This window comes from Kockovaella imperatae, assembly GCF_002102565.1.
Source record: "Kockovaella imperatae strain NRRL Y-17943 chromosome Unknown BD324scaffold_1, whole genome shotgun sequence".
Lineage (NCBI taxonomy): Eukaryota > Fungi > Basidiomycota > Tremellomycetes > Tremellales > Cuniculitremaceae > Kockovaella > Kockovaella imperatae.
The window spans coordinates 1,824,267-1,836,157 of record NW_019028941.1 but is presented as its reverse complement, the minus strand read 5'-3'; the positions used below and the strand labels follow the sequence as shown (position 1 = coordinate 1,836,157).

Genomic DNA, 11,891 nt, shown 5'->3' with positions numbered 1-11,891 from the left:
TACATTTGGCGGCTACAGTTCTACGAGGGACGAATGAGTCCTGCTCCGCTTCACGGGTTGGGCTTCCAAGCGTTCTTGACAACTTCATGCGCGCCATTCAATTGTTTTCGCATCCCCGCCGCCAGGTCCATGCCATCGGATCCGACCATGAGCATTCGGAAACCAGCTTGGATCAGTTTCTCTTGTGCTGCTGGACCTTGCGCAAAAGTGAGAACGGGTTTATCTCCATGCTTCTTGGCCGCAGACAGGATCTTGCCGACACCTTCGAGGTATTCAGGCTCGTCCATTGCTCCTCCGTAACCGAGTCCGAGATCGAATCGCAGATCCATGTGTCCACACATGAGTCCGTCGACTGGGATGAGGTGACAGTGTCAGCGACCGGTTGAAGGGAGGGCAGGACTCTTAGGCTCACCTCCCTCGACGGCCGCGATGGCATCTGCGTTGTCTGCTCCCTTCTTACTTTCGAGCTGAAGGATCACGGCGGATCGATTGTAGATATCCCAAGGGAGGGCATTGTCCTTGTGGTCACCATCGTTGATACCAAGGGGCATCGCAAAGGGAGGATAGGATCGGTGACCACCCTGTGCAAATGATCAGAGATGTCTTGGGCTGTCTGCGTCAAATGCTTCACCTGCGTGTAGAATCGCGCAGCAGCCACAGCAGCTTTGGCTTGTTCGACGGTCTCGGTCTGAGCGCCACTGTCAGTCTTGACCAAGCCCACGACAGTGTCTACTCGACTCACATGAGGCAGAATGATCCCAGAAGCGCCAGCATCCTAGTCCATGGTGCGGATCAGCTGTGATGCCGTGATGCGACTGCATGCTATCATGGCATATCTCTCACCAAAGCCCAGGCAATCCAATTATGCTCATGTGTGGGTACTCGGACCACAACAGCGGTGGTCCCTTCACCAGTGAGGTTGATCCATCGGATGAGCTCGGTGACTTCCTTGATGCCTGAAATAGGGTCAGTTCAAGGTGGGAATTGTTGTTCGACGGCACGTTGCCGAGCTCAAATAGCTTACCGATGGCAGTGTGCTCCCAGTCAATGAAGATGAAATCTGCATTCGTGCAGAGCGTCAAGCACAGTAAGAAGCCCAAGCATGTTCACCCACCGAATCCAGCACTGGCGATCATTCTGCAATGTAAAGGGGTCGATGGTGAATATCCTGTCTCGACCGGGCATATTGTGACTGGAGCTCACCTCGCGATCTCCGGGTTGGCCAATCCAAGGCCATACCCGATCATTGGAGCCTTGTTTCTAAGTCTGTCCCTCATTCTAAAGGTCTGGAGAAGAGAATCTCCACGGTATTTTCGAATGGGTTCGAATTGAGGAGCAGCGGGATCTGTTCCGATCATGGCGCCGGTGACGGGGTTCCCAAGAGGAGGGGGGTTTCCGAAAGAGTATTGAGTCGAAGCATCTTGGGCGGGTGTACCGTTGGACATGTTGCGAGCGTCGAGTGGTGGAATGATCAATTGGAAGTGTGAGAGGAGAGGAGAAGCGACAACATGATCTCTTTTTATATCTCATCAGGTAAGGCTTCTACGTACAGAAGAGCCCGGGCATCGCCAAAATGCCCGAACAACTTGACCGGTAGTGGTCACCGCATCGGGCTGCGGATCTCGGCGGCAAAGCTGAATCGGCATATCGACTGTTCAGAGCTCATGATAACGCCAATATAGACCGTCGAGGGAAGCCGCAGCCTAGACGCACCAGTCATCCCAGATGCATCATCAAGTTTCATTTTGAGATTGATCTTCACATTCTCCACTTTCGAAGAATAGGTAGCGGCTTGCTTCACAATTAATAAATTGTGATCAAGATTGCCCCGAAGACCGACGGCTTGTCCTCTTATGCCTGCCTCCACCCTAGGTCACTCAGCACCTAGTGATGAACGGAATGCGACTCGCAGTCCGGACCAGCGTATGCGTCGCCTCATCGGCTGATCTCTGGAGTTGAGCATCATACGGGGCTGGGGCGGTTCACGACATTTATTTGAACTGAGATGTCGGCATCGGCATGACGTGGCGTTGCACTCTCTAGGCGTGCGCAGATCTTGCACCGGAACTCATCGTGGGAAACTGGGAGGTGCCAGTATCCTCCTTGACGATGCATTGCTGGTTGGGTTCCGTCGGATATTGCCCGGCGAGACTCACGTCACGCTTTATTCGGAACTTTTCCTTAAACCAAGACAGTCCTATGGACCAGCATCGGGCGAAAGATGATCATTGCCCGTCACGTAAACATGATATGAAGAAGATGGCCCTGGTAGCAGGTGAAGTTCTCGAGAACGCTCTGAGCCTCCACACAAAGTCGGCCCCAGCCGATTGTGTTGTTCAAACTCTGTCGTAAGAGGCGCGGCGTACAATTCCCGTGAGCAAACTGTAAACAAACGCCTTTAAACGGCTTGGGAAACCATGAAAGTCTACACGATGCGGGAAGGCAGGAGGAGATCGGACAACAATGAGTCGATTCGACATGTCTCGGACCTACCATTCACAAGCGCCGCCGCTCAAAGTTCTGCTGAGTCTTCGCTCTCACACTCAACCCATCTCTTCCCGTGAAAATGAATTTACGATGGGAAAAAAAGCCAAAAGGGCGTCACACACTTGGGCAGAAACCCTGTCATGTCACACGGTGGCACCACAACCTGGGGTAGTCCCCTGTCCGAGGCTGTGGCCAAACTACGTGTATTTATGTCATGGAATCGGATCTCTCTCTCTCTCTCTCTCTCTCTCCCTCTCTCTCTCTCTCTGTGCTGAAAACATCAGAGGCGGCTGTGTACAGGAAGAAGAAGCTTGTTTTTACAGTTCGGGCTGGGATGCCGTGCCGGAGTGATAGAAGAAAGCTGAAACAGACATACTCTCGTTGGACACGCGACTCCCACAATGCAGGATCGAGGTATATCGATATAACTCAACAGTCAGGGTACCAACGAAAAAGTGTGTGTCCAGCGCACTGAAGCAAGGCCCAAGTGCCAACAGATCTCCAGGGAAATGAGCGAGGGAGTGTGTATGCGTTGACCATAGCACACCCGAAAGGCAAGGAGAGGCACAAAAAGAGATGCTTTCAGTATGGCGATGTTATTCCGCCGTCATGTTGTTCCTAGTATAGCACATCTTCATCTTCATCTTCTTGCTGGTCTTAGATCTCTTCTCATTTGCATTCCACACAATTGTCGAGAATGGATCCTCGTCCATCCAGTAACTCGGAATCGCTTCGTTCGTCGCCGGGGCGTCCAATGGCACTGAGCCCATCGTCATCGCCCCCTAGATCAAGACCAGCTTCGCCTCCTTGGGCCTTCCGCCCCCCCACCTTGAGCCCTTCGTCGTCGGCCCTTCACTCTCGACGGCGCTCCTCAGGTCATATCTACACCAGTAAAAAGAAACAATTACAGACCTATTTCATCGTCTTGGTTGGTCTCGCAACCATTATATTCCTTGCAGCCTACCACGATGACCTTGCAGTCGTCACTGGGTCTCTGAAAAGGTCGGAAGTGGGGGCCGAGCGAGCCGAGCGGCCGGTGCCGAAGAATGAAGATGAACATCCCATGGATGCCTTTGTGAAAGGCTTCCCAAAGATTAGGAATGCGGAAGAGAGAGGACTGTCGACGGGTAAGAGGGCGAATCATGCAGCCTCCTTCTTCGACTGGCCGAGAACGACAAAGATGTTTGTCTTGTGAGTGACATTTTCTAATACCATATTTTTTGGAACATTATTTTCCGAGACAGAAAGCATTGCAGCTGACCCTTGACAGCGGAGATTCGTACTGTGAGTCGGTGCCTGAGTCTGAGCTTCGAGGCACCTTTGGCTGATCGACATGGCTGCCCGACAGCCACGCTGGAGTGAGTCCCTGCTGGGCTTTGGCTTGTTGCGGGTTCGTCGCTGATCGGCTCTGCAGCATGGACTACCGCAAAAACGGGGCCAATCACGGTGGACACCACGAGCAATTGGTTTGTTGGATACCGGCGTTTCACCACGAATGGCTGGCTGATAGCCCATGGTAGCATCACAAAGCGATAGATATGAAGTGGTCAGATTATCTTTACGCGTGAGTCAAAGCTGGTGTGCTTCGTACGGCAAACGACTCACAAAATGTCTGCAGAGTCTTCCACGACTTTCATGGTATGTTTCTGGCGTCAAAACAATGTTGAATGATAGTCTGAGATCATCCTACAGTCTTGCAATACTACAACTACGCTCGACCAGGAGCTGTCATTGACGCGGAGATGTGAGCGCGGTCATGTCAGGGATTCGGGCGTCTAGCTGACGGTCGTGACAGCATACCACCAGGCCTCGAAACATACGGGTGAGCGTGGGGTTCTCGCATCGGGAATCTAGCGGCTTACACCACACAGAACACTGCAGACCCAGCTGGACGAATTTGGAGAGCTCTTCACTCCTCTTCCTGGTCCAGCGAAGGTCAACTGGCATTCAGACGATTCGCTATTCGTCGTTTTCTTTGGTATCAACGATATGGGCAGAATGAACGTAAGTGGCGACCTTGGGAGCTTTCAAGGGGTGTTATTTGTTCCGCTGACAAATCTTCAGCGTGAGGACCTGGGCCGAAAAGACATCAAGAACACCAGCAAAGCGCTCGCTAAGTCACTGGTGGATTCCTGCAGACGGCTACACAAATTAGGCGCAGAGTCCATCCTCATCATGAATCTTCCCCCGCTAGATGTCTCACCGAAGTACAATCTTCCCCATGAGACGGGTGTTGATTCACACGAGTTGATAGGCCGATCGGTGGTAGAATACAATCGAGCGCTGGCTCAGGAGATCGCCAAGTGGAAGGATGAATTGGAGGCGGAGACAGATGGACAGAAGGAGAATCGAGCCAAGATTATGTTGTTTGACCTGGAATCCTTCTGGAGCTTGGTTATGAGGTATCCAGAGGCATTCGGAATGACTGAATGTGCGAGGTATGAGATGTACGTCGACCAGAAGAGGCCTAACAAGGGTCGGATGGGATACTGGTGAGTGGGCCATGCATCGGGGGATCCGAAGGAGGATCTGCTAATTCGGGGCCCCTTTTAGTTATCATGACAATCAACACATTAGTTGGTCATCCGCAGAGTAAGTATATGTTATCTTGAACCACACCTTAGCTCCCGACGCTGACGCGAGACATCCTGACAGGTTAATCGCACGGACGGTCAATGGATTCTTGCATCGGCATTCAATATCTTTCCAGGAGAACAATGCGACCGAAACGGCTCTATACGCTTAGGGCATCCACGTCGGGCCATTCGTCGAAAGAGGAGCCATTTTGGGATTTGAGAAATGGGAACGCTGCGAAGGGCAAAGCAAAGACCATGGGACATCTTGGCATATGAGGGTATTGAGAAATTTGCGGCCGACGGACGACAAATACTCGGGTCGATGAATGCACATCGTATGATGCCAGGCTGACAGAGCAGAGCGCGTTCACTTGTATATGCCTTGGGATGAGACCGCCGTCCACGTTGACCCTCTGGCATAGGGTGGACGAAGGTGAGAGGTCTTAGACATCCTACATTCCTTGCTCCTCAAGACGTTAGACGGCTTGAATGGTAATGGTGTTTTCATCTCCGGTGATTTTCTGATTAGTACCCGGCTGTGCACGTGCCGGAATCTTTTGCCCACCCCACCTCCCCATGGCAATTTAAGGAAGAGAATTTTGAAGATCCTCTTGGCCATATATATACTTCCCTTGAGGATCCTGCACTGTTCTCACTATCCGACAGCGATATTTTAGTTCATCACTTAGCAGCATGACGGACTCTCCAGAATTGGTTGAGAGTGCCCTGGGGCTACAGGGTAGTCCGACTCGAAAGCCTAGATCGAGACAGCTCGCCGTGATTGACCGCGACGAGGTAGCCAAACGGATATGTCAGGGTGCACTGCTATTCATCTACAACGACTTGGTGATCAACGCTTCCTCGTGGACAAGATCCCATCCCGGTGGAGAACTTGCCATCCTCCATTTCGTCGGAAGAGACGCGACCAATGAAGTCCTCGCTTATCATTCATCGGAAGCGCTCAGACGCGTGGAGCGGTATGCTATTGCAAGAGTCGTCGTCGATCCGCAGCGGGGTTGGACACCCCTTACTCCACCCATTGCCTTGGGTCTGGTTCGACATGAGGATGGTCAGAGAGGTCACTGGAGACGAGAAGGACGTTTGAGACTTGCTGCGGCCGAGTCTAGCCAAAACAGCGACTCATCATCAAACGGCAGAAAAGATCTGGCCGTCCTCAGTCTTCAACCCGAGCAGTTGGAACCGTCAGATAGCTCGCTCGACCAGCAGAAGCAGCACCTATATGCTCTAGCGTACAGAGACTTAAAGAGCAAACTCGAGGCCGCTGGCCTATTCGATAAGCCTGGACCTTTGTATGGCTATGGCAGCGATATCATCAGGTACGCAGCTTTGGGTGCATTGGCGATCTTCTTCTATCTCAAGTGAGTACCATGCCCCGCTTTGGACCTCAGATTCTGATGCCTCTTGAAGAACCACTGGCTGGTCGGGTCAGATGGCCTCTGCCCTCTTCCTCGGTCTCATGTGGCATCAATTGACCTGTGAGTGGAGTACTGTATCAGCCTCTGATTGTCTCAGTCTTGGCTCACGATGCCGGGCACACTGGGATAACGGGCAATTGGACCAAAGATAGAGCTATCGGCATTGCAGTTGCAAACTGCATAGGAGGTCTGAGTATCGGATGGTGGTGCGATGTGAGTCTGCTCAAGCTCTCAACTGGGAATTTAGCTGAAACCACTTGTCAGAACCACAACATACACCACCGTAAGCCGGCACGCTGAGCGTAGCAGTCTGACGCGTATAGTTGTTCCGAACGAGCTTGAGCACGATCCCGATATTCAGCATATTCCTTTCTTCGCCATCTCGAAGCAATTCTTCGGAGATCTCTGGTCGAGCTACTACAAACGCATCATGGCCTTCGATGCTGCGTCGAAGACCCTCATCTCAATACAGTGTGTACACCTTGCCCAATCAATGCCTGACTTTGTCTCAGGCATAGACTGTACTACATTGTACTCTCATTAGCCAGAGTCAACCTCTATGTCCTCTCTTACAGTTATCTGCTTGGACCCAAACCCCGGCGCAATCTCATGTGGGCGACGGAAATGATGGGCGTAGCAATGTTTTGGACGTATTTCGGATCCATGATCCGTCACCTCCCAAGCTGGCAGATGAGGCTGGCGTACATCCTTGTCAGTCATGTCGCCGCTTCTCCTGTACACGTGCAGGTGAGTATTGCGGGGATATGAGAGCAGAGCTTACATTCGCCAGATCGTCCTCTCCCACTTTGCATGCTCCACAGAAGCTCTAGGACCCGTCGAATCTTTCCCTGCCCGTCAACTGCGTACTACCATGGACGTCGTCTGCTCACCCAATATTGAATTCATCCATGGCGGACTGCATCTCCAGGTTACACACCACCTGTTCCCTCGAATGCCGAGGCATAATCTGAGACAGGCCAGTAGTATGGTCAAGGAGTATTGCAAGGATCAGGAACTTGTATACCAAGAGCACGGATGGATTGATGGGTACGTGGACCGATTTGTTCGCTCTGCAGCCTTCCTGACTTGGTTCCTTAGGAACAAAAAGGTCTTAAATGTCCTCGAAGACGTGGCGAACCAGCTGCAGTTTTTGAAGGAAGTCGCCGACAATGAAATCGAAGAAAAGCTCAGATAGAGGTTGAAACTGGGCCCACAGTGATACTGGCAATGACATCACGAATGCATAACGATTCTAGACCTTCTCACGGGCTATTGGATAAGGATGGGCTAATCCCGGCGGTCAGGATGACGAGTGATCCGGGATGCTTTTCACCTCGCCAGACAAACAGGAATCTGAAGCTCCTATCTGATCGATCTCTTCTCGACATGCGCTTCGCTTGCCCAACCGTCGCTTGGGGGTTCCTCGACCTGTCGGAGTAAGTCTGCAGACGGATCCGTCAGCTTGATCGCCCTTCTGTCCTTGTGGAAAGTGTAAGCGGAGGCTTTGTCATTCGCAATCGTACCCGTGGCTGTATGTTCACGGCGACTTCGATCCTCTGGCTGAAATATTGGTCCACTCGCCTTCAAGTATCAAGGCTTATCTGCTCACAGGAACACGATGCTGCAACTGCGGATCGCAACTTGCTGTGAGTCATCTTATGAGTCATCTTAGTGAGTATCAATTCTACTAGTGTTGGAGAAGAATGCTTTTATGTGGGGTGGACAATTAGAGTATAATGTGAGACGAGATTGACATTCATGCCCCCCTCCGCAGGTCGGACAGTCTAATTCTGTATACTTTTGTTGTCCTTCAGGAGACAGAGCACCTAAAACCTGTCCGTACAGCCCCATCACCGGGTGGATAGGCTCACACTGTCCGCCTCGAATATGTGCCACGCTCCAACTCACCGGCGCTCGCCGCCTCCATCGACGTGTATTGGATCATGACGAGCGAGTATCTCCCTCCGGTTTCGAACATACCTCTCCTCATACATGTCATTCTTCAAGCGAAACGATCCAGGTGCGCCTGCCGCTAGACGAGCTGCTCAGGGAGGCGGACAAGGTGGAAGCGGCCCAGGCAGCGGCGGTGGAACCTACGAGCGAATATCTGGAGAATCTTACAATACTCCTCAACCGGGTCTTCCACCTCGAAGAACACCTGTTCCTCAAGATGATTATGCTTCGCCTGCGAGGCAACAGCCGTACTCTTCTCAGCCGAACTATGGAGCGCCCAGTCTACCTCCCCGAGGTGGTGGTGGCGGCGGTGGTGGTGGTGGAGGAAGAGACTATGATGAAGGTCGAGGCGGCGGAGGAGGAGGAGGTTATGGAGGAGGAGATTACTATACGGAGAAATCAGACTACAACTCTCGAGCTATGACGCCGAGTGGGGGTCGTGGCGGCGATCCAGGAGGGTATGGAAGTCGCGACCGATACGATCAGTATGAACAAAGAGGTGGCGGCCCACATGGCGTTTCAACTGGTACCGGGCGAGGAGTGTGAGTATGAGATGGAAATATGGACCCGGGTTGATAGGGTCACTTGGCAGATTCAACATTGCTCCTTGTCCATCTGATGCCCTTGCTCTGACGAATCGTCTCGTCGTTCATGGTGCCGACTTTCCTCCCGATGTCGAATTCATCATTGTCCGAGAAAAATACATTCTGTCAATAGTGTGAGATTCGGCCTGCCTCGCCTGTTGACTCAGGTCGTATTGATGTTTCCGCAGCCGAGACCCCACTGGAACGCTACCTCCTCAAAGTCTAGGCCCGTCAAAGTTCATCAGACAATGGATCGGTCTCTCGGCAGTTGGCGAACGTGTCGAATGCGAGCCTTACCATCCTGGAAACGGTGATTGGGCGAGTAGCGTCGAACTAGAGGTGAGGTGGAGGTCAAAGAGGCAGACTGATGTCGTTCAGGTTGGATTCAGACTGAAGCGTAAAGAAACGCAAGATCTGTTTGACAGCGAGGAGATGGCCGCAGCCTTCATCAGCGTGAGCCGCAAACTAGACATGGCTCACTCAATGACAGGCGTTTCCATCGCTACCTTTGACGCCCCTTCAACCTCTCGTTTTCGATTACCGTGGGCATGAGCTCAAGGCTAATGTTCGAGCCGTATCCACTCTTGATGGGAGCGATGGTCGCACGGGTATCATCATGGAGGGTACCGAGATCATTTGGGTCAAGGATCCCTCAAGCGCTATCAAGCTGAAGAATTCGTCGAAAAGGTGAGCTCAACTGCAAACGATGAACTCGCTCACACTGCACAGGGGCCCAACCAATGCTATCCTCGCACCAAATTTCAAATTTGAGGACATGGGAATTGGAGGTCTGGATTCTGAATTCTCGGCCATCTTCCGACGTGCTTTCGCCAGTCGTATCTTTCCTCCCGGACTCGTTGACAAGCTGGGTATACAACATGTCAAAGGTGATTGGAACGCTCCTGCGAACAAAACGACTGATCAGCCCAGGAATTCTGCTTTTCGGCCCTCCGGGAACTGGCAAAACCTTGATGGCTAGGCAAATCGGAAAAATGCTAAACGCTCGAGAGCCGAAGGTCGTAAATGGGCCGGAAATCCTTAACAAGTTTGTGGGACAGAGTGAGGAAAACATTCGGAAGCTGTTCGCAGATGCAGAGAAAGAGGTACGAAGATAGTCCCACAGCCGTTACTGACTCTAATGTAGCAAAAGGAGAAAGGTGACGAGAGTGGGCTCCACATCATCATTTTTGACGAATTGGACGCCATCTGTAAGCAGAGAGGATCGACTAATAGTGGCACGGGTGTCGGAGATTCAATTGTCAATCAGCTACTGTCAAAGGTGAAGTCCAGCAACAGACTGTTGGCAGCTGCTAAAAGTTCGTTCAGATGGATGGTGTGGACCAACTGAACAATGTGCTCATCATCGGAATGACCAATCGATCCGATATGATCGATGAGGCTTTATTGAGACCAGGCCGATTGGAGGTCCACATCGAAATCTCGCTACCAGACGAGGCGGGTCGTTTCCAAATCCTGCAGATCCACACCAGCAAGATGCGTAACAATGGCGTCATGGCGGACGATGTCGACCTGGAGGAGCTGGCGGCATCAACGAAGAACTTTTCGGGAGCAGAGATCGGAGGTCTGGTCAAGAGTGCTACCAGTTTTGCATTCAACCGTCATGTCAAGGTGAGATCATGATCAACGTAGTCTCGTCCACGTGCTGACCTCGACAGGTCGGCACTGTCGCCGCGTTTGAGAACATAGAAGACATTCAGATTACTCGTGAAGACTTTATGCACGCCCTGGACGAAGTTCAACCTGCCTTTGGTGTGTCGGAAGAGGAGCTTCAGCAGGTCGTCCAAAATGGTATCATTCATTTCTCGAAACGCGTCAACGTGAGGGATAAAAGTCTCCTCTGCATTCCACCAGGGCACGAGCTGATTGTGAGCAGGAAATCCTCAAAGACGGCAGCTTGCTTGTGGAGCAGGTCAGAAATTCGGACAGAACTCCGTTGGTCTCTGCATTGTTACATGGTAGGTGTCTGGATCCGGTCCCCATTGACAGGTCCCAGGTCCTCCGGGTTCCGGCAAGTCTGCCCTGGCCGCGACGATCGCCATGGAATCTCAATTTCCTTTCATCAAACTCATCTCGTCCGAGGACATGGTCGGATTCGCCGAGTCGCAAAAGATTAACCAGCTCAACAAGATCTTCACAGACAGCTATAAGAGTCCCTTCAGTGTCATTGTTGTTGATAATATTGAGCGATTATTGGATTGGAACCCCATCGGACCCCGGTTCTCCAATGGAGTATTGCAAGCGCTCGTTGTATTGTTTGGCAAGCGTCCCCCCAAGGTGATTGCATGGATCAGGAACGGGTCGAATCTCGCTGATGCGATCTTAGGGGCGCCGTTTGCTCATCTTAGCGACCACTTCGAATCGCTCGATTCTACGAGATATGGACGTCGAGTCAGTCTTTGATACCGACATTCCTGTTTCACCCATCGACAGTCTTGAAGGTGTTGATCAAGTCGTTCGAGAGGTCAAATTGTTCCCCTCCTCGAAAGAACACCAGCGAGCAATGCAGATGCTGCAAGATGCCAAATTCGGTCAAGAAGGCAGAGCCGAGTTGCTGGTCGGAGTGAAAAAGCTCCTTGGCATGGCTGAAATGGCCAGACAAGATCCGGATCCAGCGTACAAATTGATATCGAGTCTGGTCAGAGAAGTCAGTTAAGGGCAATCGCTTCATTTCGTCTGTAGAGGATCTAAATGTAAATCTGGTGTTTCGTACGCAGTTGAGGCAAACATATTCTGCCGACGGTCCAGCTGACGGGTGAGATTCCTCCTCTATCGGGGAAGTTCTCCGTGGTTGCGGCGTTACACCTGGGTGCTCTTATTTAATTATTTCGGTACCT

The 11,891-nt window shown here is 51.8% G+C and overlaps 4 protein-coding genes across 4 annotated transcripts; 3 read left to right on the top strand and 1 right to left on the bottom strand.

The window, feature by feature from the left end:
* Positions 1–50: 50 nt before the first annotated feature.
* Positions 51–1,445, bottom strand: BD324DRAFT_648108 (Pyruvate/Phosphoenolpyruvate kinase-like domain-containing protein; the record flags this gene model as incomplete). Its single annotated transcript, XM_022017781.1, has 8 exons — positions 51–352; positions 413–581; positions 632–688; positions 743–775; positions 844–956; positions 1,025–1,060; positions 1,115–1,137; positions 1,204–1,445. 8 exons carry the CDS (start codon positions 1,443–1,445, stop codon positions 51–53), a joined length of 975 nt encoding a protein of 324 aa, XP_021874903.1.
* Positions 1,446–3,655: 2,210 nt separating this feature from the next.
* BD324DRAFT_613692 (hypothetical protein) lies at positions 3,656–5,550 on the top strand. Its single transcript, XM_022014530.1, has 10 exons — positions 3,656–3,845; positions 3,902–3,953; positions 4,008–4,051; positions 4,106–4,125; positions 4,180–4,231; positions 4,283–4,309; positions 4,359–4,491; positions 4,552–4,979; positions 5,041–5,079; positions 5,143–5,550. Exons 2-10 carry the CDS (start codon positions 3,903–3,905, stop codon positions 5,231–5,233), a joined length of 885 nt encoding a protein of 294 aa, XP_021874902.1. The 5' UTR covers positions 3,656–3,845; position 3,902; the 3' UTR covers positions 5,234–5,550.
* Positions 5,551–5,689: 139 nt separating this feature from the next.
* On the top strand, positions 5,690–7,757 carry BD324DRAFT_613689 (fatty acid desaturase-domain-containing protein). Its single transcript, XM_022014529.1, has 8 exons — positions 5,690–6,442; positions 6,492–6,559; positions 6,597–6,712; positions 6,764–6,782; positions 6,823–6,970; positions 7,012–7,246; positions 7,290–7,546; positions 7,598–7,757. The coding sequence occupies exons 1-8, from the start codon at positions 5,757–5,759 to the stop codon at positions 7,692–7,694; spliced, it is 1,626 nt and encodes a 541-aa protein (XP_021874901.1). The 5' UTR covers positions 5,690–5,756; the 3' UTR covers positions 7,695–7,757.
* A 734-nt stretch (positions 7,758–8,491) lies between these two features.
* BD324DRAFT_648105 (P-loop containing nucleoside triphosphate hydrolase protein) lies at positions 8,492–11,710 on the top strand (the record flags this gene model as incomplete). Its single annotated transcript, XM_022017780.1, has 13 exons — positions 8,492–8,994; positions 9,045–9,170; positions 9,225–9,375; positions 9,415–9,489; positions 9,527–9,723; positions 9,766–9,923; positions 9,967–10,139; positions 10,181–10,315; positions 10,363–10,665; positions 10,713–10,874; positions 10,931–11,012; positions 11,051–11,331; positions 11,381–11,710. 13 exons carry the CDS (start codon positions 8,492–8,494, stop codon positions 11,708–11,710), a joined length of 2,676 nt encoding a protein of 891 aa, XP_021874900.1.
* Between the last annotated feature and the right edge of the window lie 181 nt (positions 11,711–11,891).